This window comes from Aythya marila (genome assembly GCF_965140915.1).
Source record: "Aythya marila genome assembly, chromosome: 1".
In the NCBI taxonomy this organism is placed as follows: domain Eukaryota; kingdom Metazoa; phylum Chordata; class Aves; order Anseriformes; family Anatidae; genus Aythya; species Aythya marila.
In genome coordinates, this window is record NC_139042.1 from 164473152 (window position 1) to 164498879 (window position 25728).

At 52.7% G+C, this 25728-nt stretch overlaps 5 protein-coding genes across 5 annotated transcripts; 3 read left to right on the top strand and 2 right to left on the bottom strand.

Annotated features, from left to right (window-relative positions):
* Positions 1–1625: 1625 nt before the first annotated feature.
* On the top strand, positions 1626–10243 carry CYP2D6 (cytochrome P450 family 2 subfamily D member 6). Its single transcript, XM_082780744.1, has 9 exons — positions 1626–1993; positions 3464–3635; positions 3895–4047; positions 4618–4778; positions 4907–5080; positions 6434–6575; positions 7248–7435; positions 8367–8508; positions 8897–10243. The coding sequence occupies exons 1-9, from the start codon at positions 1793–1795 to the stop codon at positions 9073–9075; spliced, it is 1512 nt and encodes a 503-aa protein (XP_082636870.1). The 5' UTR covers positions 1626–1792; the 3' UTR covers positions 9076–10243.
* Positions 10244–10713: 470 nt separating this feature from the next.
* Positions 10714–12013, top strand: NDUFA6 (NADH:ubiquinone oxidoreductase subunit A6). Its single transcript, XM_082780801.1, has 3 exons — positions 10714–10873; positions 10984–11099; positions 11819–12013. Exons 1-3 carry the CDS (start codon positions 10753–10755, stop codon positions 11948–11950), a joined length of 369 nt encoding a protein of 122 aa, XP_082636927.1. The 5' UTR covers positions 10714–10752; the 3' UTR covers positions 11951–12013.
* A 1601-nt stretch (positions 12014–13614) lies between these two features.
* Positions 13615–15093, bottom strand: SMDT1 (single-pass membrane protein with aspartate rich tail 1). Its single transcript, XM_082780788.1, has 3 exons — positions 14924–15093; positions 14695–14834; positions 13615–13903 (listed from the first exon to the last, which is right to left on the bottom strand). Exons 1-2 carry the CDS (start codon positions 15056–15058, stop codon positions 14697–14699), a joined length of 273 nt encoding a protein of 90 aa, XP_082636914.1. The 5' UTR covers positions 15059–15093; the 3' UTR covers positions 13615–13903; positions 14695–14696.
* Positions 15094–15219: 126 nt separating this feature from the next.
* PHETA2 (PH domain containing endocytic trafficking adaptor 2) lies at positions 15220–21150 on the bottom strand. The gene is made up of 2 exons (XM_082780777.1): positions 21052–21150; positions 15220–20653 (listed from the first exon to the last, which is right to left on the bottom strand). The coding sequence occupies exon 2, from the start codon at positions 20159–20161 to the stop codon at positions 19385–19387; it is 777 nt and encodes a 258-aa protein (XP_082636903.1). The 5' UTR covers positions 20162–20653; positions 21052–21150; the 3' UTR covers positions 15220–19384.
* A 21-nt stretch (positions 21151–21171) lies between these two features.
* Positions 21172–25692, top strand: NAGA (alpha-N-acetylgalactosaminidase). Its single transcript, XM_082780755.1, has 8 exons — positions 21172–21409; positions 21624–21798; positions 21894–22071; positions 22325–22419; positions 22611–22772; positions 22978–23175; positions 23420–23563; positions 23708–25692. Exons 1-8 carry the CDS (start codon positions 21234–21236, stop codon positions 23888–23890), a joined length of 1311 nt encoding a protein of 436 aa, XP_082636881.1. The 5' UTR covers positions 21172–21233; the 3' UTR covers positions 23891–25692.
* Positions 25693–25728: the final 36 nt, after the last annotated feature.

A 25728-nucleotide genomic window follows, 5' to 3' on the forward strand; every position in this document is an offset into this window, starting at 1 on the left:
CTGTACCACCAACTCCAACCCTCTGAGCCCCAAGGAGCAAACAACCTTCCACCCACCTTATCATCTGCCTTGCCAGTCTGTACCACACCAATTTAGCTGCAAGAGTACTGCAGAAGACATGTCAAAGGCTTTGCCAAAGTCAAGGTAATAAGTGATATCCACTGCTCTCATGCTTTGAGGAGGCTGTCCTTGAAGAACAAGCAGCTCTCCTGGGGCCCTCTGCTCTCCAAGGCAGATCCCTCTGGGGTCTTGGCAAGCAGATCCCTGAACAAGGTGAAATATGCTCTCCTGAAGGCAAGGGCTGTGATGCTGTTTGACCTGCTGACTTCTTGCAGGACTTTAAATTTCACAGTGTTATGACTGCTGCAGGAAAACTTACTCTTGGCCTTAATATCCTGAACCAGTTCTTCCTTGTTTGTGAGCATCCCCCTAGCTGGCTCGCCAGTCACTTGTGTCAAGAAATTGCCTTCTCCAGCACACTCCTAGGTTGCACCTGACCATACAGTCCTTCACGTCACAGTACACCTGTGAGTCCTCGGGCCTGTGATTACATGAGGTGGCTCCATTGATTTGCTCTCCTTGACCTCCCGTGCTGAATGTTTGTTTACAGGTGCCTGAGATAAGCCCTGAGTCACAGTGCTTTCACAAGGGACGTGCCAGGGTTTCCCTGAGCGTGCTGTACAGACCCCGCAGAGGGGACCTCTGCACACAAATAACGAGCATTTAGGTGCCTCTCCAGGTAGGGGGCGTTTCGAGGCCTTGGCTATGCACCAGAGATCACTGCAGAGTGTTTGTGGGTTCATCGCTTTGCAGCTTGAGCTCTCTATCACCGGCGCAGCAATTGCTCCATTAGGAGTTTTTCTGTGATCACACCCAGATCACAGATCAAGCGGTGATGGGTTTATTGCTTCTCTTCAGCTCGAGCTAACTGTCATAATGGAGAGCTTTATTGATCTCCGATGGCAGCAACGCCAGGAGCACAGAGCGGTGCTGTTTTAGGAAACACTTTGACTATCTCCATAATTGCGTTTGGATTACTTCTGCCCCAAGGGCTGGAAATGCAAGGCTGCTTGTATGTGCTTCCCCCTCGTAGCTGAGGTGTATCCCACCAAAATCAAGGTTGCTGCACTGACTGACATTTGGGGTTGGATAAAGGTTGTTATTCCCGTAAATGGTTTTAGTCTCAGGTCACTGTTTTAGGCTAATTTCTGTCACTTACGTGCTTTCTGTATAGGAAAGCTTGACATAACCTGGGCTTACTCAAGCTCCAATGGAACAAATTCTTGGCCCTGCATACAGACAGCCGAACAGCCTGTGTTTAGGATCTGTGTCTGCCTGGGCTTGTCTGCATCAGCAAGAAGGTGACGGGCTTAAACCCTTACAAAACTGCCCCATGAGAATGCAGCAGGACTGGGTTGCTGCTGTGCTCGTTGTTCTGAGGGCACCCCAGCACCTCTTTGTCGCAAGGACAAAGCAGCCTCTGAGCTTTGTCAAAGGGGGGGAAAGAGGAGGAGGAGGAGGAGGAGAAGGAATGACCCTCATCACCACTCCCCCGGGGCTGAGTGGAACAGAGGAGGAGCTTCGAGACTGAGCCAAGTTCCACATTCACAAGCCAGAAGCTGCAGGGAGAGGGGAGCAGGGAGACAGAAAAGGAGAGTGAGGGGACAGGAGGAAGCAAGGAAAAGGGGACAGCTGCCTGGGGAGGGAAGCAGAACGGAGAAGGAGGCAGAAGGGAGAGGCAGAAACAGTCTTGGGTCAAAAGAGGAAGACCGAGGAGCAGGCAGGCTGCAAAATGACATTGCTCCTGTGGCTGTCATCTGACTGGAGCAACATTGCTGTGCTGGGAGTTTTCCTTACTGTCTTCACCTTGGTTCTTGATTTCATGAAGCGCAGAAAGAAGTGGAGCCGTTACCCGCCAGGCCCCATGTCGCTGCCGTTCGTCGGGACCATGCCGTACATCGACTTCCACAACCCGCACCTCTCCTTCAACAAGGTGAGTGCCAGCCCTGTGGGCTGGGACGTGGCGGCGGGGATGGCAGGCTTCTCCGTGAGTTACTCCAGCCTGCCTACAGGCGTGGGGCTGCTCCAGTTAAGGAGATCAGCTCACGGGATTTGCCCCAGCAGCAGCGCCCAAAATGTCTGTAGCGTTCCCAATCAAAGTCAGGGCTTATCCTTTCTCGAGGGAAAGGCACAGCACAGCTTGCAGCAGATTACTTTGCAAACTCTAAAGGCCTTTTTTTTCTTTAGGACAACACTGCTCAGCTGTCTGTCCAAAATCCACCAAATGGAGAAACTAAATACAGCATTTGTATTGTTTGCCTTCATATAGTCCAAAAGATTACCATTTTCAAATCGCATCAGGGTCATGCTGACTGCAGTCTTGACCGGTAATCACTTTTAATGATGTATTTCTAGTGCCAGTGAAGTACTAATTCCCTTTCCAATCCCACTGCAAATACACTCAGAGTATTTCAGTTCCTTGATTTGCTCAGAGTATGGAAATGAAGAGTTAAAGAGGGAAGGAAGGAAGGAAGGAAGGAAGGAAGGAAGGAAGGAAGGAAGGAAGGAAGGAAGGAAGGAAGGAAGGAAGGAAGGAAGGAAGGAAGGAAGGAAGGAAGGAAGGAAGGAAGGAAGGAAGAAGAAGAAAACAGAGATAAATAATGTGTTTTTTGTGAGCATCACTACTACGACACCACCTTCCAACAGCACGCTCCTGAGCACTGTGTTCAGTGTTACTGCCCAGCCGTGCAGCTTCAGCCTGGCTTCCTGGAAGCTGTCAGCTTCGTGTCTTTTATAGATCACAGCAGATGTAGGGGATGTGCCAATTACCAGCCTTACTAGGTGTGTTTATTCCTCTGGGGCAGAAAGTTGACCTGAAACTCCAGCGTGGAGCTGCCTCTTCCAAGCGTGCTCCTGGGAACTGGGCTTTGGGTCAATCTTTAGGAACAAAAGCATGTAAAGAAACTACATATCACTTTATCATCGATATTTCCTTCTAGCAGAAAGAACTCAAAACTAGTTCAAAACTAACTCAAAAATTGCCTAGGCTTTCAGAGACAGATAAACAACACACGGTATTCAAAATCCAAGTATTAGGAAATAGCGGGTTGTTGAGCATGCACTATTTGAAAATCCCAAAAGAGATCCTTGACCTCGTGTTGTCAAACAAAATCCAAAATGCTTGCACAATGTTCTTGGCAGCAGTTTGAGCTGGATAGCTGTATATTAAGTCTTGCCAGATGCAGTGCATTGCTCCCTGCTTCAGCTGGTGTTTCACACTGCTTTGAGACGTTTCACTGCAAAGACAACAGTCAAAGGTCAGCTGAAGGTCTCCTAATAAAAGCAGCTCAAACCCCTAAATAGTAAAGGCCCTAAAGAAGGCTCCAGGGGTATTTTGGACATTACATGCCGGCACTATTGGGTGTGAGGTCACTTTCAGGGCCAATTTTTTTTATCTTGCCAGTTTCACAAGAAGTTCGGAAACATCTTCAGCCTCCAGAACTGCTGGACCAACCTGGTGGTGCTGAATGGGTACAAAACCGTGAAGGAAGCCCTGGTCCACAAAGCGGAGGACTTTGCTGACCGGCCGTACTTCCCAGCGTATGAACATATAGGCTACGGAGATAAATCTGAAGGTACGTCCCTTGGAAATGGGCATTTCCTGCAGGCACGGGCACAAGTTCTCACTGCACTCCCCCTCCACTTTTACTAGGCATGTAGAAGGCGCAGTCGTAAGTTTTTAGAATGGCTGTGTGAATAAGCTGTACAAGATCAGAGCCTTTCATCTATCCCTGCAGACCTGCACCTCCAAACTCACATTTGCTCTTCTCTAGTGAACTTTGCATGATGTACTTGTCAGAGCTCCTGACATTTCTTGCTCATCCATAATTCCAGGGATTGTTGTAGCAAGATACGGGCATGTCTGGAAGGAGATAAGGAAATTCACACTCTCTACCTTGAGGGACTTTGGAATGGGAAAGAAATCCTTGGAGGAGCGAGTGACTGAGGAAGCAGGATTCCTGTGCTCTGCAATCAAAGCAGAAGAAGGTACGTCACATCCAGAAGGATGGGCAAACTGCTCTTCAGAACAAAACAAAACAAACAAAAACAGGAAAAGGCAATAGAACAATGCAGAGAGAGAAGTACTAATGCAGCCACTCCCATATGTATGCAGTGTTTCAAGTCCATCATCATAATAATTACTGATCCTGCTCTGCCTTGAAGCCACTTCTACCTGATGCATTGGGGCTACTAAGCAATCTGAAATAGGACATGAATAGAAATAAACAGAGGTAAAATATAATTATTCCCACGGCTTGGTAACTGCTACCTTTATGATGTGTGGTGAAAGAGAAGTGTTATTTGACATGTGGCAGAACAACCCTACAAATCAGCTTTTCTTTGGGAGCTTTCTCCCTTAAATAACGACCAACCGAACCACAGTAGGAGATGAGAAGATCTTTTCTTCCTACTATGATGTATTTGTACTTTGAGTGTGTTTCGTTTTTTCCCTTGGGAACATCTAAGAGGTATTTGTGTGTTCTTGTAGCCGAACTCTGAGGTTCAACAGTTTGATGTTGCTTAGCCTCTTTGCTTGGTCTCCCTTTCTGTTTTTAGGTCGCCCTTTCGACTTACGTTTTCTTGTAAACAATGCAGTCTGCAACATGATCTGCAGCATCATCTATGGAGGGCGTTTTGACTATGGTGATGAGGTGTTCAGGAAAATGGTAGCTTTGTTTGAAAACTCCCTGAGTGAAGAAGCTGGATTCCTGACTCAGGTAACGCAGAAGTGTGGTATGTTCTGTAAGAGGCTGCCCTCTGTCGCTGGAGAGCACTGTGTTTTCATTTTTTTTCTTTTTGCATCTCGTAATGTCTTGTCTCTTGCTCTGTGGTTCTGGCCTACCAGTTTCTTAACGTGATGCCCATTTTGTTGCGCATCCCTGGACTGCCACAGAAAGTCTTTCGAGGGCAAAAGGCATACATGGACTTCATAGACGTTCTCATACAGAAGCACATGGAGACCTGGAACCCTGAATACACCCGAGACTTCACTGATGCGTTTTTAAAGGAGATGTCGAAGGTAGGGAGAGACCAGCAGAACCTTAGAGCCCAGGAGCAATTCCTCTACTTCTTTGAGCTTGTTGATGAAAGCTGACTTTTGTCATAAAGCTCTCTAAAGAACGTTGCTAACTAATTTTCTACTTCCTCATTCTACTTCATATCTTGAGCATTAATTTCTTCATGCTGTGCCCTCCTTGATTGTCCTCAGAAATCATATAATCTGCTGATGTTCCTGCCCTCACCTTCCACTTCCATTTTTCCCTCCGTGTCTGGCAGCTCCCTTCTTTTTAACCTACACCGTTTTGAAGACATTTAAAAGTCAATAACTGAGAATTCATTAATATGTCTACGTTTGCAGTGGCGGAGAAGTCAGACATGCAAGATCCCGTGTTTGTCAGTGCCTTAACGACTGATTTTAGAGCAGAGCAACGTGACCTAACATGCTCTGCACTGAGCATTTCTACTGGGAGGGACTGAGCCTGGCCTCCTTCCCTCTTGTCACATCCCTCTCCTGCTTACTGAGGTCCCCTGAGAAGCCGGTCTGATAAATCCCTCCACTGGGCTAACTTCGGTCAGGCCAGTCCCACAGCTCCCTCGCCAGAGTCCTTTTATTTGAATAACAGTTGAGACTTAAATGCCTCATTAATTGCTATCCATGTTAAAACAGCATCAAAACATACAGAATAACTCAGCAGAAGCTAGTCCCTAGGAAAGAAAAGTATAAAAAGGATTAGAAAAGACAAGCAGATGAACTCATGCAGAGAGCTTGTCATATCTCATATGCTAGCAAATTTGAGCTCAATTAGTATTTGGATGAGAGACCTGTTTTGCTGAAATTGGTGTTGCAGACTTAATAGGCAGCGATGATACCCTGATTTTTTCCCCCCTGATCATCAGAAAACACCAGGGCAGAAGCAGTGAGAATCCGTAATGCGTAGCTACAGATAGCCCCCTCAAAATGCTGTTAATTTGCATTTGCTGCATCAAGGCAGCCTCCTCGCTGCTGCGTGGGCTTTATGATCTGATCAAGCCTGACTAACAGTGTTCCACCTCCTCTGGGGGAGGACGCCGTAGTAAGTGGCAGTGTCCTGCTGAGCTGGGAGCGCAAGGTGTTTACTTCTGTCCTGAAGGCAGGAGTAATGTTCATCTCGCAGGCTGTGGGAGGTTACTGATGACCTTCAAATACTCTGGTAACAGTGGTATTGGAGCACATCAGTCATACACAGCCCACTGCCTGTGGTGTGCTTTTCTCTGCCAATGCAATTCTTGGTCAGCAAAAGTGGATCTAGCGCTCCTCAGCACTGCTCTGAAAGAAGGCCTCCTCACCAGCAAGTGTCTTTGCTCCTGTCACACACTTGTTTGCTCTCCGCAGGGTAAGGAGGCTGAAGAAAATGGCTTCAATTACAACAACCTTCGTCTGGTGACCGCAGACTTGTTTGCAGCTGGTTCTGATACCACCTCCACCACCCTCCGGTGGGCATTTCTCTACATGCTTTTGCACCCAGAAACACAGAGTAAGTGAGAGGACAGGCAGAGGTGCGGTATGTTCCCTTCAGCCCTCATTTCTCTGTAAGGACACTCAACATCTCCTATTCTTGGTTTGGGGCTTTTGCAAGGAGAAGCAGCTTTGGTGATTGTTGGTCTAGAAGAAACCAGGAGAAAACATTTCCCCTAACACAGCTGCTCTGGCAGGCCCAGTGGTGGCAGTGGGGAAGCCCTGGTGAAAAGACTGGAGTTGGAAGCGCAGTTCACTCTCCTTCACACTGAAGGCTACCTGGGGACTTCCAGTGGTTGTGGAACCCTCCCTCCTAGACTTGGAATAAACACTGATCTGTTTTAACTCTCAAATGCTGCCTGCACAAGTACACTTCCAGCTACATTGAGGAGGGGTAAGGTAGCATGTCAAGTGCCAAGACCTTTATTAAAGACACTGTGCAAAAATAACAGAGTTTTTTGGTTTGGTTTGGTTTGGTTTGTTGTTTGTTTGTTTGTTTTGTTTTGTTTTGTTTTGTTTTCTGAGCAACTGAAAAAAGGCATTCCCCTGTAGTTTCTGTTCCTTTCTGTAATTGCTTGTCCTACTCTCGCACAGTGCCTACTGAGCTCATGCTGCCAGCTTTCCTCCAGCTTGTACCAGCCCCTTCTGTTTAGCTAAGGGAGCTCTAAGTCCCTGGCTGTGCTGCTTTCAGGTAAAATCCACAAAGAGATTGATATGGTGATTGGAAGAGAGAGGTCACCCACCATGATGGACCAAGTGAACATGCCCTACACCAATGCCGTGATCCATGAGGCACAGCGCTGTGGGGACATCGCTCCTGTTGGGCTACCTCACATGACATACCGGGACACCGAGCTTCAGGGTTACTTCATTCCCAAGGTGAGCACGGCCAGACGGGCAATGCAGCATCCCTGTCTTGTGCAGATGCCAGGTCTAGGGTGTGGGTGACCCCACACAGCTTTGCAGATTTGTGTTTCCAGCCCCAAATCACGCTCACTGCCAAGCTCTGAAGCACTGAATATTGAAATGCTAAGACCAGACAGATGGGCACGTTTGTGCTCTAGATTTACACTAGTTATGTGGGAACCCAACTGTAGTGGCAGCTCAGTGCAAAGGTTCGCTTTCCTCTCGATGAGCTGTGACATTCACTGCCTGAGTTGGAAAAAGAAACTAGGACAGCTTGACAGGCTCTTTGGAGGCACATGAGACCAGCTTGCTGCCTTTCCTGAGACGGCAGTAGTTAAATCTCTGAAGTTATTGAATTGCCACTGGCATTCGGTCCATTGACACTGTGACAGGAATCAAGAGCACTCTGTCCTGGCAGTGCTGGTAGCAATACAAGCCTGGGATGTTTTTTTCAGCGTTGCAGTAACTCCACTAAGCTTAAAACATTGACACAGGAAACAAGAAAGCTTTGCCATTTTCCATGTGTGAAAGTTGGGCTTTGAAGTCTGTCAGTTAGCTTTTTCTCCCCAGCTACAAAGTAAGTCCAGAAGGATCTGTAAAGTGGAAGCTGTTTCCACTATCTTACCATGAAATTAGCATTTGCATGCAATGGCCTTTGTAAGGGTGTAAGTTGCAAAAGTTCAAACGCTTCAGGCGCATAGAGCAGGCAGCATGTCATTGGAAAAGTGCACTGCTTTACCTCCGCTATATCTAAGATAGAGAAGAGGAGCTCAGTGCCATACTTTGAAGCATCTAGTGATAGTTGCTATTAGATGGGAGAGACCGACTAAAGAGCACCGATCCACCTCTCCAGGATAATTCTGCCGTTCTCACGTAAGTTGTTTCGTCTTGTGGAGGAGTGCAGGGGACGACAGTCATCACCAACTTGTCTTCCGTGCTGAAGGATGAGTCAGTCTGGAAGAAACCAAATGAGTTTTACCCTGAACACTTCCTGGACGTGAACGGGCAGTTTGTGAAACCGGAGGCCTTCATGCCTTTCTCAGCAGGTAAATCTAAGGGGAGGATCTAGCTGCAAGCCATGTGCACAGCAGGAGCGGTGATCTGCCTCCTGGGAAGTCCAGGGGTTGTCTCTCTTCCTCTTTGCAGTTGAGCAGGGGGTAAAAAAGTGACCTGCAGGGGGCTCTTCCAACCTAAAATATTCTATGAAGCTGTGCACAACAAACAGGGTGTCCCCGTCTAACTAGCTGTGAGTGCCTGGGCCCTTTTGACATGGTTAACCAGGCACTCTCGCCTTCTTCCTTCTGTCCATCCTGAACAAAGCAGCTTCTGATCCTCTGTTTTGCTCCATCTTGTGTCTGCACACAGAGGTTGCTCATCCCACAGTGATTCCAGCGTGGTTTAATGTCCTCTCTCATGGATGCTTCCTTCCTGCAGGTCGACGTGTCTGCCTGGGGGCACAGCTGGCCAGGATGGAGCTCTTCATCTTCTTCACCACTCTCCTGCAGCAATTCACCTTCATGCTCCCCGAGGATCAGCCCAGGCCACGGACGGATGGCTACTTTGCCCTCATAAAATGCCCACACCCATTCAAGCTGAGAGCTATCCCAAGATAAGTGCACACCACTCCCCTTTCACTCAGAGACCACCACAAATGCTGTCAGAAATGCAGCAGGTCTAGGCAGGACGATGCCAAGTCCCACTTAAGACTACCTAAACCTGTGCAGATGTCCCTAGTAGTGTAAAGAACGCTGTAGCCCAGTATATAGCTCAGCTTAATTCCCATCCTGGATCTTGAATCACACAGCCATAGCACATTACAGGTGACGGTCACATTTGCAAGGATGTATATAACCAATAAACCAGTTCTGCTGTACTTTGGGCTCTCATTGCAGAAACAGTTTTCTGAGCACTTGGCTACTGAGAGAGTATTAGCCCTGGCTTATTGTGTACTGAAATACAAAGGTATCTGGGGTGAAAGAGAACTCTGGGGTCCTGCCAATTCTAGGAGGAAAACCAACCAACCAAACAAACCTAGAAACGATTTGCAAAGAGCTCCTGGCCACCTCCCTTCCCTGCCAGCCCCGCTGCTGCCCAGCCACTGCCTGCCTCCCTGCTGTGCCCCTGCCTGCCCCTCTGCAGTGCCCAGGGCAGCTCAGCTCTGGCGTGGTTCCTGCAAAAACCATCCACGGCCCCTCAGCTGCCTTGGCGTGCGCTGGCGGAGGGCAGGGCGAGAGCTTCAGCTCTCACTGGGCAACGTTTCCCTGCGGGACTACACAGAGCAGTGCCCCTGAAAAAGCACAACCATCCTGTAAACATACAATCCTATAAACATACAATCCCTTCATTACTTCATGTTTATTGCATACTGCTGTTTATTCCATGCATACCATGCATCGCCATCATTTACAGCCCCAAAGAAAGGAAATTTTAATCCAGAGAAACGCCTGACAACCCTTATGTTGTGCTATGCCTTAGACAGGAGGAAATACCAAGTAGTACATAAATAATCAGTGTGAGTCTCAGCCACAGAAGCAGGTAATTTCTGAAATGCAGAAATTCCTACCAATCTATTTCAAGAGGAACCGCGGTGCTTAGGTTTACCGTCTCCTATCCGAATAGCTCCTCGAAACGACTTTTCTTCAGCGTTACATAAAAACAGCTCTCGGGCAGGCTTGGCACGGAGCCATGGAGTTACATTGCCTGGGGGTGAGCTGTACATTTCAGGGCTAGCTCTCCTTTTATTCCTGCGTTATTTCTGACCAGCTGTTTCGTGAGGTTTGCAAAACGATTAAGGCTCGATGTTCAGACTCATGCTTAACAAAATAATTATGTAAAAAAAATAAAGGTTTGATGTTCAGACTGGTAGTAACTACCATAACTGCGCATAACCACAACTAAAAAAAAAACACAACTCGGAGACCGTGTGTGTGTGTGCGCGCATTTATTTTTCTGACGGTAATTTCTGTGCAGGCTGCTGACTTGCACGAACACTCATCGACACCACCGTTGAGGTGTTAATTCCAGCGGGACCCGCCCCTCAATGTTTTCCATTTAAAGATCCCAAAAGGGCACAAAACCGGCCCGAGGAGCCCCCACGGCCCGCCCTCAGCCGCCCTCCCTCAGGGGCCGCCCCCGAGCCCCGCCCCGGCCGCCATTCCGCGCGGCCCGCCCCGCCGTCCCGCCCCCCCGCGCCTCGCGGCCAATCAGAGAGCGGAACGGCGGCGCGGCCGGCCAATGGGGAGGCGGGGACGCCCCGCTGCGCTGGGCGCCGTGCCGGCGGCGGGGACAAGATGGCGGTGGCGGGGCGCGGGGCCGCGGCCGTGAGGCCCATCTTCAGCCGCGACCTGGGCGAGGCGAAGCGGCGCGTGCGGGAGCTGTACCGGGCCTGGTACCGCGAGGTGCCCAACACGGGTGAGGGGGCGCCGGGGGGAGCCGCGGGAGGCGGCCCCGCGTCAAGGTCGCGGCGGGCGGGCGGGCTGCGTGAGGGGGGAGCGGGGCCGTGATCCGTGGTGTCCCCGCAGTGCACCTCTACCAGCTGGACATCACCGTCAGGCAGGCGCGGGACAAGCTGCGGGAGCTCTTCGTGAAGAACGCCCACGTCACGGACCCGCGGGTGATCGACATGCTGGTGATCAAGGTGCGGCCCGGGGGGGCGAGGGGTGAAGCGCCCCGCTTTTAAGGCAGGGCAGCAGCGTTGTTGTGTTCGGGGGTCAGTGGTGCTAGAACATGCGTTTCTGGCACCCAGCGTCGTGACAATGTGCAGATTTTAAAAGGGGAAGTGTATGGTAAACAAAACGGTGGCTTAAACACATGCAGGTTTCCTTTGAGAAAGCAGCAGCAATCAAAGAAAAGGACAAAGATGCTGCTGCTAGCTTATCGCTAAAAACGACCTTTCTGGTCCCTACAGTACTTCCTTAGATTGGGATGTATTTTCCTTAACTGATTCTAAAACAAACATTAGAGTGGCCATACTTTGTGGGAGGCCGGCCTTGGGTTTGCATAGGTAGCAGTACACCCTGATCTCGTAGCGTATCTAGCTGTGTCCTAGCCCTGAGACCCGTCTGTCTGAAGGACTCCTCAGCGTGCCAAGAGTAGGATAGGGATTCAGAGGAGGCTGGAGCAAGGATAACTGACATTTGCAGTTTTAAAGCATTAGAAACCTTCCAGCCAAGAGCTGCCATGCTCGCCTGTTGTATTTCTTGCATTCCAAGACAGCTAGGTTATCCTTAAAGAAAGGAAAAAATCTGCAAACACAGTCCAAGGTAATAGTCCAGTGGGTGAAACTTCCAGGCAGCCTCATTATTATAATATTCTTATAATCGTTCTCATTATTATATATCTCTTGTCTATGCACAGGGAAAAATGGATCTTCAAGAAACCATTCACGTATGGAAGCAGAAGACTCACATCATGAGGTATTTCCATGAGACGGAAACCCCACGGCCTAAAGACTTTATGTCCAAATTCTATGCAGGCCACGATCCATGAGACAGCCTGACTCTGTGTCTTCCTGTCCTGTACTACAAATAAAGTTCTATATGACAGAAAAAATCTGTACAGACAGACTGTATAGCAGCCTGCGTGCCTAACGACTAAATCTGAACCCAGCGTGTGCACAAGTCATTAATGATCTCTATGCAGAGCTGTGATTTAGCTTTTGCCAACGTGTATTTTCAGTGGGTAGAGTTTGTCTCATCATTTTTCCTGAGTGTCTGCTGAAAAACCACAGCACAACTGGGTTGTGGAGCTGTCTGCTCAGCCTGCACCCTGCACATGGGTGGGAGCTCCTTGGAAAAAAGAGCAGGCAAGAGTGGGCCTTCGGAAAAGCTGTTGTAGTCGCTGAGGTTTTGTGCTTGAGGCCCACGTGTATTCCTGCAGTGTTCACAATTTCATGCCATGACTGTGTTGACCTTGTTTTTCACTTTGACACTATTCTCTGTTTACTTCTAGCAGAGAATGGCTTACAATCCAATAGGCCAATAAAGCCCTTTGTACAATGAAGAGATCAGTAGAGTCCATTTCCCTGCTGTAAAATTAAATTACCTGGAAAAATGTTGGTTTTTTTGTACTGCTGTCTGGAACAGGGAAGCTCCATGAGAGCATGTGATGCCTAGCAGGAGGTAGTGTCCTACCATCACCTCGATAATTGACTCAGGAATTACTAGTTTGCTACTGAGAAGAGGAAGGAAAATTTGTTCTTTTGCCAGTCAGAATGCATTTTCAGTAGCTGAATCTATGCGGGAGCTTTCCCATGTGTGATCAGCACTGCATCCTTGTGGTGCTCTGACTTCTATCCTTGCCTAAATACTGGCGCCTGCATCCCCACGTGAGAGCTGTTAAGGGAGAAGTGGGCAGTTAAAAGAGGAGGCCAGATCTAGTGGCCAGAAACCATGAGAAAGCATTGTCCCAGAAACATGTCTGGCTTTAATGAAATAATCATTTGAATCATTTGACTTTGACCTTTCAAGGTCAAGCTGGCATGCAACTGGTCTGATGAGACTGAAGATACCGTCAGCAGAGAAGACCTTGGAAATCTATTATGTGATTAAATAATTGCAAAAGCAAATACTGGTAAGGGAAGAGGGAGAACACTGAAGTTTACATGTAGTTAAAAAAAAATAAACATACCAGGATTCACACAAAAGTAAAGAACTACCTAAGCATTACGAGTACTTGGAGCCAGAGCACTCAGAGTTTCACTGTCCACACATTAAGTGCTATGAAAAGCATCATCTTAGTTTGCTACTCATGATCTCAACTTTGTATGTTACTAAACCTACTTAACATTTACTGTGCACTGGTAATACTGCACTTAATCCTCAGTGAGGTGAAATTAATGTGCCAGTCTCTATCAGGCATACCTGCACAGTGCTAGGTTGCAAGTCAGTGTTATCTGAACTGCAGTGCCACTGTCAATATGAACTCCATTCTTTTATTGGGGCTGTGTTGTGGGGCTCCTGCTTCCTCTAGGATCCTATATTGTTCCATTGATTAGGACTGAATTACAGAAAAGACTCCTAAAAGGAAAAAAAAATATATGAAAAGAACCTTGCCACTGGAACAGACTTAGGAAGGTAGAAAGGTTAAGACAGAAGTACTAGGTCATAGGCAATAATCTACAAAAAAAAAAAAAAAAAAACACGGAAACAAAGTCAAGCATCTCAATCTCTTGTTCTTTAATTATTTCCTATATTGCAAATAAAAGGAATCCCAAGCAGTCCTTTATGAGGTGAGTGTGTGTGTGCAAGGATGCAGAACCCATCAAGTGCCTCCTTCATTCCTGATTTACAGATTTCTCTTAACACGGGCACGTGCAGGACATTGACTGGCAAAGGGGATGCAGTACCCCCGTCCCCTTGAGGAAGGACAAAATGCAGGTGACAAATGTTGGAAGCATTTCTCTCACACTGGCTTCCTCCCTTCCGTTCTTCCACTATGGTTCTGCAGATAGAATAAAACCACGTTACTTTTCAGATGCACAGCACCAAGCTCCAGGCCGTACAACCCCAAACCACGCGAGGTGGGGGTCTACGAAAAGTGGCTTTCTAACAGGCCACTGCGATCTTTGCAACCTTTTAACTCTTTGATTTTAGCACAGTGCATACATTAAAACAACGCTGATGAATTCTCTAAGATACACACAAACTAAAATCTTTACAAATAGAATAATACCAAACAGAAGAAAGTGTGGCATGCTGCAGATAAAGGTGACTTATTCCACTCTTTTTTTGTCTGAATGGTCAGGTTACTCCAGCGATCAGCACCCACACGACAGTTTGATCTACTGCGCTCAGGAATTCTCAAGATTTTTCACTTCTCTACCAGAATTTCATACAATTTGTGATTCTCATTTAAAAGTCACGGGTTAGCAGGCTATCGAACAGGTGACCATTAACAACACTTCAGCAGCAACGTCCCCCTTTCAGGCCTGCAGTATAGGCCATATCATCCCTCACTGACTGCTTTATTTCTGATTCAAATGGCAAGATCTAAAAGGTCAAGATCTAAAGCACGATCAGTCGATCTCCACAGACGGTTTGCTGCGGGGATTTCTCGCTCAGAAACCAATCTGTCCCACTCCAGTATCGAAGCAAGGCGATGTTTGGAGCCGGAGGCAATACAGCTGCTGGTATCTCTGCTTTACCCACGGCTGTATCCTTCGGAACCGTCCCAGGAGCACCCATTTCCCAGGCAGGGATCGCGGGCCGTGTGGCTGCCGGTGCCGCCCTCACCTTTAATCGTCGTCGTCGTCGTCCTCGGGCACGAAGATGTCGTGCTCCTCCAGCAGCGCCGCGAAGTTCTTGCTGATCTGCGTGCCCACGTAGAGGAAGGGGATCACCACGCTGAACACCCGCAGGAGGCCGAACGGGGTCTGCGGGCACAACCGACACAGGCGCCGCCGTTACCGGCCCCGCCGCCCCCCGCGCCTCCCCCAGCCCAGCCCCGCCGCCGCCGCCTCACCTTGACGGGCTTGGGCAGGATGGCGCCGCTGCGGGTGACGGTGGCTCGGCGGCAGGGCACCAGCGGCCCGGCCCAGCCCGCCCGCACCGAGCGCGACGCGGCCGCCGCCAGCAGCCGCCCGCCCGCCGCCGCCATCGCCGCTCCCGCCCCGCTCCGCTCCCCCCGGGCCCGCGGCTCTCGCGAGGCTGCGCCCGGCCCCGCTCCCCGCCCCCCGCCCCCCGCTCCCCGCCCCGGGGCCCGGCCCATGGCGGTCCCGCTGAGGCGCGGCCCCGGCAGGGGTTGGTGCTGAGGCGGTGTACAAACGCGAAGTGGTTTATTGGGCTGGCCGGCGTAAAACAGAAGTGGTTACAGGGTTGAAATGCGTCATACACACACGTTCCGCACGTCAAAAATAAAAATAAAATAAAATAAAATAAAAGGGGCGCATGCAAACTCGGCTCTGAAAAAAAGAACACGCTAAATACTGGCGGTGTGAGCGCTGCAGGAGACAGGAGTGTTTCCGCAAGCTGCTTGTAGTGTCGGTATTGTGCAGGTCCTGCAGGACGCTGGGTGCAAAGGTGCCACTGGAACTGGAGCTTTGCGCGGATCCCGGCGCGTTTCGCTGGGTTCCTTTCTCGAGTTCCTCCATGAAGGCAGTGAGGGCTGATCCCGGGGTGACCAAGCCCGAAACTATGAATGCGGTAACTTGTAATGCAAAGCATTTGTCCGCGCTTAGTCACAAATGTCCCAAATGGCAAGCAGCAGCCAGTGGTAGACGCTTCGGGTTACTCATCGCTAGGACGTGGCTCCAGATCAAGTGGAAAACATCACAACAGGCGTTTCATAAAAAGATAAATGTGCGCAAATAAAACAATGTGTTATGGGCCTGAATGTGGAATCCCATCCACAGGAAAGTATAAGGATTTCACCAGCTGTTTTAACAGGTTTGGGTTCCCTTCTTGGCAAAGCTTACAAAAGCTGTCACAATCTCCCTCCCTTTTTTCAGTCTTTAAACTATTTTAAGTTCAAGCATTCAGATACATGCATCTTTCTCTCCTCACTTTTGCATTATTATTCCAAGGAAAATTCTTAAATGTTGCCTTCGGTACTTAAAGAAGAGTAGCCATTTAGCTTCAAAACATCCAGTCCCCCTTTGCTAAGGCTCCTGTTTTGTGCTGCTCAGACACTTTCTATTTTTAAAAAATAATACGGAAAGAGAAGGTGGGAAGCGAAGCAGCCCAGACCTGAAAGACTGGAGAAAAACGTGTGGCAATCAGTCTCATTTTGCTGCAGGGGACAATGTGCTAGCGAGCAGCGAAAACTCTGCTCCTTTTCCTGTAATGATCTCTGCCTGCAGACACAGAGAGGCACGGTCCATTAGCCAGGTAAGTGTGCAATCTCAGGAAGCAGAAATCCCGACCTTCTGCCCGGGGGCTGCTTCGAAGGCACAGGCAGCACAGCTGATCCGCAGATGAGCTGGTTTGATGTCTCAGAGCACCTAGGTGTTCCCTGCCTAATGAAGCGAGTGGCGGTGGGCAGCTGAAAAATCTGCAGGCGCATACAAATCTGAGGATGGCTCCGATTATGGCTCTTTTTTAGTCATGAAAGGGCAGGCCCTGCTATGTAATGGGCATGACGGGGACTGAGAGGAAGCCCTGACCATGTGCATCCAAAGTCACGCAGCACTTTGAAGTCCTAACCAATGCCCATGCATAGACTGCTGGGCCAAGCACAAATATTTTGCAACATTCTGCCATTTTCTTCTCAATGCTGTAGAAAACCCCATAAAATTACCTAAAATGCAGTTGGACAGAAAGGGGTGCTCTCCTTTCTGTCAGTTCCTCAGTTCTTTCAGTTCCTCATTTGCAGGATTTAGGATTTAGTTGGAGTATGTACTAATGGAAAGCCAGGTGGCGTGGAAATTGTGTGATTTGAATGGGACTGATTAAAGCATTAAATATAAGCTCTTTAGGAGCGTTACCAGTGCAATCCTGGCTTATTTAAACAAACTAAGCTTCTTAAAAGTGAAACTGCTCTTAAATGAATAATACTGTTTCAGGTCCAGTTCTGACAGGACAGGCTTTGTTAATTTATTTTCTCTTTTAAGTCATTCCTGATGCTTGGGTCTCATGTAGGAACTCCCACTACATTTTGATTTATTGTGGAAGTTAAATCTTTACCGTCAAACTTCCTTATGTAAGTCCAAAACATCAGGAATATTTTCTCTGTATTGGGAGGGAGATAGGAAGGGGGGTGGTGAGAGAGAGAGCACTCACCAAACCTGATCCTGGCCCCAAAATACCCCCACTCGGAATGAGGAGGCACCAGGTAACGCCAAGCTCTGATGCTGCTGCCACACACATGCGATTCAGGAGTCACAAGCATTTCTGATGGACACGGACCTACGCCTGGCCCTTCTGTTCCTCCTTTCTCCTTACTGTTTTCACTTAAAAAGTAAAACAACAACAACAAATTCCTACCAACCTTGAAGAAACTACTATGAAGAAATACAGACGTGAACTAGAGGGGGTTGGATTGCACCATTCGTATGTGAAGGTCACACTCCCACTGTCCAAAGCCAGATCTAAGATCTGATTTACGCTAATGTCCTGTCAAGCCATAACTAGGCAGGAAGCTTGTCACCAAAAACTACCAAAGACACATTTTCAAAGGCACTGAAAGTTAATGCAAGCCATTTGATTTCTGCCTCTGACAATCTCTACTGGCTACTGCAAAGTAACAGGCTGAGCACATTCAGCTCCAGAAAGGTGAATGGGTACCTACCAGTTGTAACAGACTAGTGTGCTGTTTTCCTAGCAAGACTCCTGTGGAACAGGGTAATAAAAAGAGGTTTAACGCTTTCAGAGATCATGGGAAAGGCAAGATAGTCTCATATATTCTTCTCCTTTGAAAAACAGCCCTTGCCAAGAGGACAAGTGAGGAGATTTATAAACACCCTCTCCAGGGTGTCCTAGTCCTTGGACTACTAGACTCAGCACCATGTACTTGTACTGTCTGCCTTTTGGTTAAGGTTTCTGACCTAGTGGATAATGACACGGGATGTGCTCCTGCGATCAGCCCCATGAAGCTGACACAAAACTGGAGGGAAGCCCCAGCAGGTCAGGGTCTGGCTTTGGTAGGATATGGCTTTTACGCTAGCAAGGCCATGTCCAAACACTGCTGACACACAGGGCCAGGGAGTGACTGGTCACTCACTCCTGCACCTCTGGGCCTTCTGCAGCCAGCCCCTGTCCTTGACCTCACTCCTCCAGAGCCTGCTGATGTCCTTCTTCCCCAGCTACATGGCTCTGCCCAGCTCCCCAGAGCACCTGGCAGAGCCACAACATCAAGAAGGGCCTTGCATGAGCGTAGCTCTGGACTCTGTCTCCAGCATCTGACGAGCAAGCAGCCAGAGCCCTATATGGCACTTTCTACAGTCGGTGCAGAGCCTGATAAATTCACCCTTGGGAAGACAAACAGCCTGTAGCATTCCTGTTTTGTAACAGGGAAGGCTTGAGCCAGAGAAACTAATAGGCTTGACTACCACTAGGTAGTCAGAGTCCAGCTCGGACTCGATGAGCTCCTGATCCTTGCTATTGCTTCAGATCAAGCTCCATGTTTCCTTCTGCTGTCCCCGTAAGCCTCGATGAGGAGACTGGGTGCCCCAAGAAGCAGATACAAGCTTGTGAAACACACACCAGAGGACACCCTGAGGGACATAGCAGGGAGGAGGTGCTGGGACAGGAGAAAACTTAAAAAACCACCAATGATGTTTGTGAATACAGCTCTGCTCTGGCTTGGTACACCCCACCCTGCTGGGGAAGCTGCTCCTCAGGGTCAGAGGAGGCTCCGGAACCACCCACGGTCCCACCATGGGGTCCCACCTGCCCGGGCCTGACGCTGCCACACAGCCAGAAGCCCCAGGGGTGGCAGCCCGTGCCAGCCACTCTGCCAGGCCAAAGCGAGCACCCGTCGAGGTGAGCCACGGCTCCTGGGCCAGCCGAAGCCACGGCGTCTCAGACGCATCCTCGTAAGGCCTGCGTGTGGCCCTAGAGGCACAAAGCGGCCCATTGGGGGCATTTGGTAAGAGTCTAGTCTTATCTGCAGCCAAAAAGCAAAGGCAGATGGGCTTCAGTGGGCTTCAATACCACAGACAATAATAAATGTTGACCTGTGCAAATCTCCACGCTGAGAAACAAAACCAAAGCAACTGGCGAAGGAGAGGCGGCAAACAAAACGCTGCATCTACTGCACCAGGATGGAAGGCACTGAGCCCGGCTGTTTTGGTGGAAAGAGGATGAGGCTCGCTGCTGGAAACGCCAGGCAAGGCCTGGGGAAGACACACGTCCCTCCCGGGTGGCCAGGCAGCACGCAGGCAGCCACGTGCCGCACATCAGTTGCCAGCGAGGGAAAGGGACAGGCAGCATCCCTTGCGCTGCTCTGCCAGAAACCGGCAGGCACGCTGCACTCTGCGTCCCCAGGTCACGGGTGTCCCCTCTTCTGCCTCTCCTGCCACTCGCGTCTCAGCACCGCGATCTCCTGCCCGTACCAGTGGTGCAGCTTGGCGAAGCAGGCCGTCTCCGGCGACACCGGGCTCTCCTGCAAGGCAGGCGAGAGGCCGGCTGCCGGGGACCCTGCGGGGCTGCCGGCGGCCGAGCGCCGGCGCGGAGGCAGAGGCGGGGGCTTGGAGTGCCCCCCGTCGCGCTCAGGGCCGCTGCCCCAGGTGGAGTACCCGTTCTCCAGGACAGCGGGCTTCTCCTGGACGGGCAGCAAGGCGGGGTTGGAGAGGTGCCGCTTCCTGCCCGAGGACCTCCGCGGAGACTTACGGCAAGCGGCCAAGCTCGTGCAGGCCTCCTCCAGCTGCTTCTCCAGCTCGCGCACCACCAGCCGCATGTAGTCGAAGCTGGCCCGCGACAGCGCCTTCACCCAGGCCTCCATGGCAGCCTGCCCGTCGGCCACCAGCACGTAGGCCTTGGCGCCGGCGTCGTCGAAGCGGATGGCGAAGGCAAACTCTTCGGCGGCCTCGCAGAGCTCCACGGTGCAGCCCTCCAGCACCACCAGCCCCACGGGCTCGCGGCTCTCCCGCTCCTCGAAGTAGAAGAGGAGGTTGCCCTTGAGGACGAACCAGCGGCGCTGGTAGGAGGTGCCGTGGTGGCCATGGTGGTGGTGACGCTCCACCCGCTTGCGCAGGAAGCCGGCGTGGTCGGTGGGCGAGTCGCAGGTGGCGTAGTGGGCCACACTCCGCTCGTTCAGCTTCATGGCCCCGCGGCCACCCCAAACCGGGGAGCAGAGGGGGAAGAGGCCGGCTCAATGCGGTGTGGCGGGACCGGTGACTGTGGGGACAGTCACTACAGCCCCACCTGCCTCCTCCAGAGATGTCAGCACCGCTGCTTTGTTTCTTACTCCGCCACTGACCTACTTTACAGGTTTTTTATGGAGCCGACTGAAGAAATTTGCCTCTGTGCATGTGAGGCGCTCGTGTTGCTCTCTCCTCTGTTGCAGGACTGGATAAAGAGGGCGATTTCAGACCCAAGATCTCCGGGACCTCCGTCTGAGCGCCCATGTCTACGGCGAGGACCAGGCGTCCCCCCCGGCCTTCCAGCAATGTCGCCATGGCCCAGGCTGCCCCCGGCTCCGTCGGGTTAAGCCATGCTGGCCGTGTGGGTCAGACCGCAGCTCCTCGTCCTCCTCCTCCGGCCGATCGCTTCCCCAGCGAGCGCCTCCGAGGCTCCACCGCGCCGAGCCCCATCCCTGGTCGGAGGAAAGGAGAGAGTCACAAACAGCAGGGAGCTGAAACAGCGAGGCTCTAATAAATCAAATAAAGCACAAATAAAAAGCAGTGAGCGGCGGGCGGGCAGCTGTGGAAGGCAGGGGTGGGGGACCCAGGGCACGCTGCGCGGGGACACGGGCACGGCTCAACCCACGGCAACGCCTCTGGGTTTTGCTTCCAGCTCCCGCGGGTTCGCTCGGCTTTTAGTCGAAAAAACAATAAAATCAAGAGTTAAGGCAGGGCTTTCCCAGCCGCGCTTTATGCTGTTTCTGCGGGACCACAGCCCCCAGCCCCCCCCCGGGCTCCCTCCCCTGGGGCAGCGCTGTCCCCCCGCCTGCCCCCCGGGCCCTACAGCCCTGCCCGGCCCCGCTCCGCTCACCTCGGGCCCCGGCAGCCCGGCTGGGCGGCTGTGTGCCGGGGGGGCCGGGGGGGCCGAGCCGGGCCGGGCCGTGCGGGAGGCGGGCGCGGGCGGTCAGGTGATGGGGGCGGCCCCATAGAGCGGGGCCGGGCGGCGGAGAGGCCCCCGCGGCGCTGCCCTGCTCCGGGGGCACCCAGGCGGGGATGGGGGCGGCGGGGCCCCGGCTCCTGCTGCTGGGGGGGGTGCTGGGGGGGCTGCTGGTGCTGCCCGGCCGCGGGCTGGACAACGGGCTGGCCCGCACCCCCCCCATGGGCTGGCTGGCCTGGGAGAGGTTCCGCTGCAACGTGGACTGCAGGGACGACCCCCGGCACTGCATCAGGTCAGCCAGCACCGGGACGGTGGCCATGGGGCAGCTGGTGTGGTTGGGGGGATCCCTAAAGCGAAGGCCGTAGGGTATTGGGTCCCCCGGGTCGGGGATGAGGTTGCAAAGGGGCCCCCATAGCCTTGGGGGGCGCAGCGCGGTGACCCCCGAGCCCCAGCCCGTCCCCTCGGGGCACTGGCAGGGGCTCAGCGCGCCGCCCGCCCACCCGCAGCGAGAGGCTCTTCTTGGAGATGGCAGACCGGCTGGCGGAGGACGGCTGGCGGGAGCTGGGCTACGAGTACGTCAACATCGACGACTGCTGGTCTGCCAAGCAGCGGGACACCGAAGGGCGGCTGGTGCCCGACCCCGAGAGGTTCCCCCGGGGCATTAAGGCCCTGGCCGACTACGTGAGTGACCCCCCTGTCCCACCGTGGAGGCTGGGCGGAGGAGCTCGGTCCCTAGGAGGCACCTCGGGACCCCTCGTCCTCTCCTCTCCTCGCAGGTCCACGCCCGAGGCTTGAAGCTGGGCATCTACGGAGACCTGGGTACCCTCACCTGCGGGGGCTACCCGGGCACCACGCTGGACCGCGTGGAGCAGGACGCGCAGACCTTCGCGGAGTGGGGGGTGGACATGCTGAAGCTGGACGGGTGCTACTCATCAGGCGAGGAGCAGGCGAAGGGTAAAGGCTGCCTCTTCGGCCAGCATTTGTCCCTGCTTCAGTCGGGGTGGCCGTCCATCTGATGGACAGCTGGCCGGCTTTGGTTCCTCCCTCACAGCTCTTCTTCTGGCTGTGTGCACCGCAGCCACGGGGTAAAAGCTCCTCTTGGGCAAAGAGGAGGTTTTGGGGGAGCCCTAGAGCCAGTGCAACACGGGAAGCCGTGCAGGTTGCTGCTGTCCATCTCCTTCACCAGTCTGCTGCTTCTCTCCTGAAGGCTACCCAGAAATGACGAGGGCCTTGAACGCCACAGGCCGCCCCATCGTCTACTCCTGCAGCTGGCCGGCATATCAGGGGGGGCTCCCGCCCAAGGTGAGAGTTGTCCTGCCTGTTGTTGGCTCCCCTGGGCCATGGGGGAGCTCTGACTGCGTGCCCATGTTCTGCACCCCTTACTGCTTCCCCCTAGCCTTGACAATCCTGCACCCACAGCACTTGTAACGTCTAGTGAGACTTTAAAGCATTATTTATTTATTCTCCCTTTTGACTCCCACACTCTTTTCCAGGTGAACTACACCCTCCTGGCCACGATCTGCAACCTGTGGCGCAACTACGGCGACATCCAGGACTCGTGGGACAGCGTGCTTTCCATCGTGGACTGGTTCTTCGCAAACCAGGACGTGCTGCAGCCAGCAGCTGGCCCTGGCCACTGGAACGACCCGGACATGGTATTGCAATGAACCTGTCACCCCTCGAGTGTTTTTGGCCTTCCCTTGAGCAGCCTGAGGGGGAGATAGCGATGAAGCACAGGGTGTCCTGGCTCAGAGGAAGCGGTAGCACACGTGAGGTTTCCCGTGCTTGCTCCCACCAAGCAGGCTGCAGCATCACGAGGTGCTAACCCAAGCTCCTAACCCTTTTCTCCCTCCCCTCCAGCTCATCATCGGGAACTTTGGCCTCAGCTACGAGCAGTCGCGCTCCCAAATGGCCTTGTGGACCATCATGGCAGCCCCGCTGCTCATGTCCAACGACCTCCGCACCATCGCCCCGGGCGCCAAGGAGATCCTGCAGAACCGCCTGATGATCCGCATCAACCAGGACCCCCTGGGAATCCAGGGGCGCAGGATCGTCAAGGTTAGGGGGAAGGCATACGTGTCTGGGAGAGCAGAGAGCAAGCGAGCAGCACCGGGTGGGAGGCAGTAACGAGGGGGGCAGAGACCCATGATTTTTTCTTGAGTTCACTGCAAGCCAAAAACGTTCTTAACCCCAAGAGCAGAGAGGGGTAAGGCAAGGCTCTTTCCCCCTGCTCCCTCCCCACAAAGGGAGGGCCAGGGCTGGCTCTTGCAGCTCTGCCTCACCCACTCATCCCCACCCCTAGGAGAAATCCCGCATCGAGGTGTTCCTGCGCCCGCTCTCCCAGGCCGCCAGCGCCCTTGTCTTCTTCAGCCGCAGGACGGACATGCCCTACCGCTACACCACCAGCCTGGCCAAGCTCGGCTTCCCGGAGAAGGCTGTGTATGAGGTGAGCCCCCCTTTCACACCGCGCCTGCACCCCCTCCTTCCAGCTTCTCCCCCCTTTTGACACCCGCTGTGGTTTGGGCAAGGAAATCGGGACACCGCGGTGAAGGTCCGTGGCACCCCGGCAGCACCCCCCTGTCTCTCCCAGGTGCAGGATGTGTACAGCGGGAAGGTGACCAGCGGCCTGAAGGCTGGAGACAACTTCACGGTGGTCGTCAACCCCTCGGGGGTGGTGATGTGGTACCTCTACCCCACAGCGCTGCGGGAGCAGCCCTGGCGCCTTGTCCAGCAGCAAGCCCCCCGCGGGGGTGCCCGGCCGCTCCTCCTCTGAGGGGGCTCGGCTGGTGGGGACGTGGGCCAATGCCCCTGGGGCCTGTCCCTTTGCTGCACAAGTGCCTTCTGCTGGTGCAAGTGGCCGGGCCGTGTGCTGGGCTCCTCCGGTGTCACCTGATGATTTCTGCTCAACCCATGCAAAGCAGTTCTCGTGACTCCCTCCTGAGGGCATGCAGAGCGTGCTTCCTCTGTGATTGCAAAGCACTCGGAGATCCTCCTGGGGAAGAGGAGGATCCCCTGCGGCCTCAGGGACCAGACATAGCCACCTTCTTTCCTTTGCTATAATCAGCTTGGCTTAGAGTACAGGGGCTCAGCAGGGCTGCACCCGTCTCCCCAGGAACCCTCTGTGAGAGCTCCCGGGGCCAGGATGGCCCTGCAGAGAGGACGGGGCAGCTCCCTGCTGTGCTGGCTTTGCTTCTGCTACCAGGATCCCGGAGATAGCACTGCCACAGCCTGCCGTGCGTGCTAAGAACCCCAAACAAAACCCAAACGTGTGCGTCAGCGCTGCACTGAAGCCACTTTGGGGTCAGGTGACAGCAGAGCACAACCCCAAGTTGGCCACGCACAGCCCCAGCTGCCGTGCTGTGGTGCAACCAGGCACTGCAGAGCTACGGCGTGCTGTGGGTGCTGGCTGGGAAGGGCTGATGCTCCTCTTCGGTGGGCTCCTGACTTTGGGAGCTGGTCACAGGTGCCACCAAACTGCACGCTGCATCTCCTTCCTGTAGGATGTTCCTCTGCCAGGCTGAACACTCCTGCATTTCTCAGGGAAAGGCTCCTCCTCCTGCCCAGGGCAGCTTCACGTACCGCTCCACTATGAGGAGGAGCCCGCACAAATAAACCAGAAGGGGCTCAGCAGGAGTGGTGGGATGAATGCTGCAGCCCCAACCCTGCCTGCCCCACGCATCCTACAGATCAGGTGAGCCGTGGCCTCCCCAACAGCCCCAGGGATGGGTGCAGCACTCCCCAAGCTCACCCCGTCAGGGTGCAGGCAGCCCTGGGAGACTGATGCAAGATCAAGCCTCAGAGCAGGGAGCTACCCCATCTTGAGTTGGCCAGAAAAGGAGCTTCCTCTTTCTACTCAGAAACACAGAAGGGTGGGGAGCCCTCTCCTTGCAGGGCCACAGGGCTGATTCTAGCCTCTCACAGTCTTGTGGTGTAGCAGCAAGGTACTGGACACGATGCTTTGCAGTACTGAAAAGAAAGAAGTCTATTTCATGTCTGTACAGGAGCCGGCTTTGTTTTTGTGATTTTTGACAATTTTGCTGAAATAAAAGGGAAGCAGGTCGCAGACTGGGTTTCGCATTTATTCAGCCCCTTGGTTAGTGGAGGCGTTTAGGGTCGGTTCCTCAAAACAGGAACTGCAGCAAGAAGGAAGTGGCTTCCTGTGGGACGGGGCTGATGCAGAGGGAAACTGGCTTTGCCAGTAGTTGCACCACGCTCAGCAGGGCACCAGATTTTCTTGGCACAGGAAACCCGGATGTTACAGTCCACAACCAGGTGCCCTTTTCCTTTGCCGTGTATTTATTTTTCCTTTACTAGGAAAAAAAAAAGCCCACAAACCAACCAGCTAGGTAGGAGATTCTGTTAAAGATAAGCCTTTCCTCAGGCAGCGAACATGCACAGGAGAGCCACAAATACCACATCAGTGAGCAGTCGGGTGGTGACACCGGCCCTGCTAAGGGCAGTGTTGTGCCTGCCCACAATTACGTGCCAGTTCTGGAGATCTGGCCAAGAGCAATGCCACAGGGAGAGAGGATGAGCTTCTGTCCCCCCTTCTCTCCATTACTTGGTTCCAGCCTCACCTTTGCCACGCAGCAGGACCAGCCCATGGCCCAC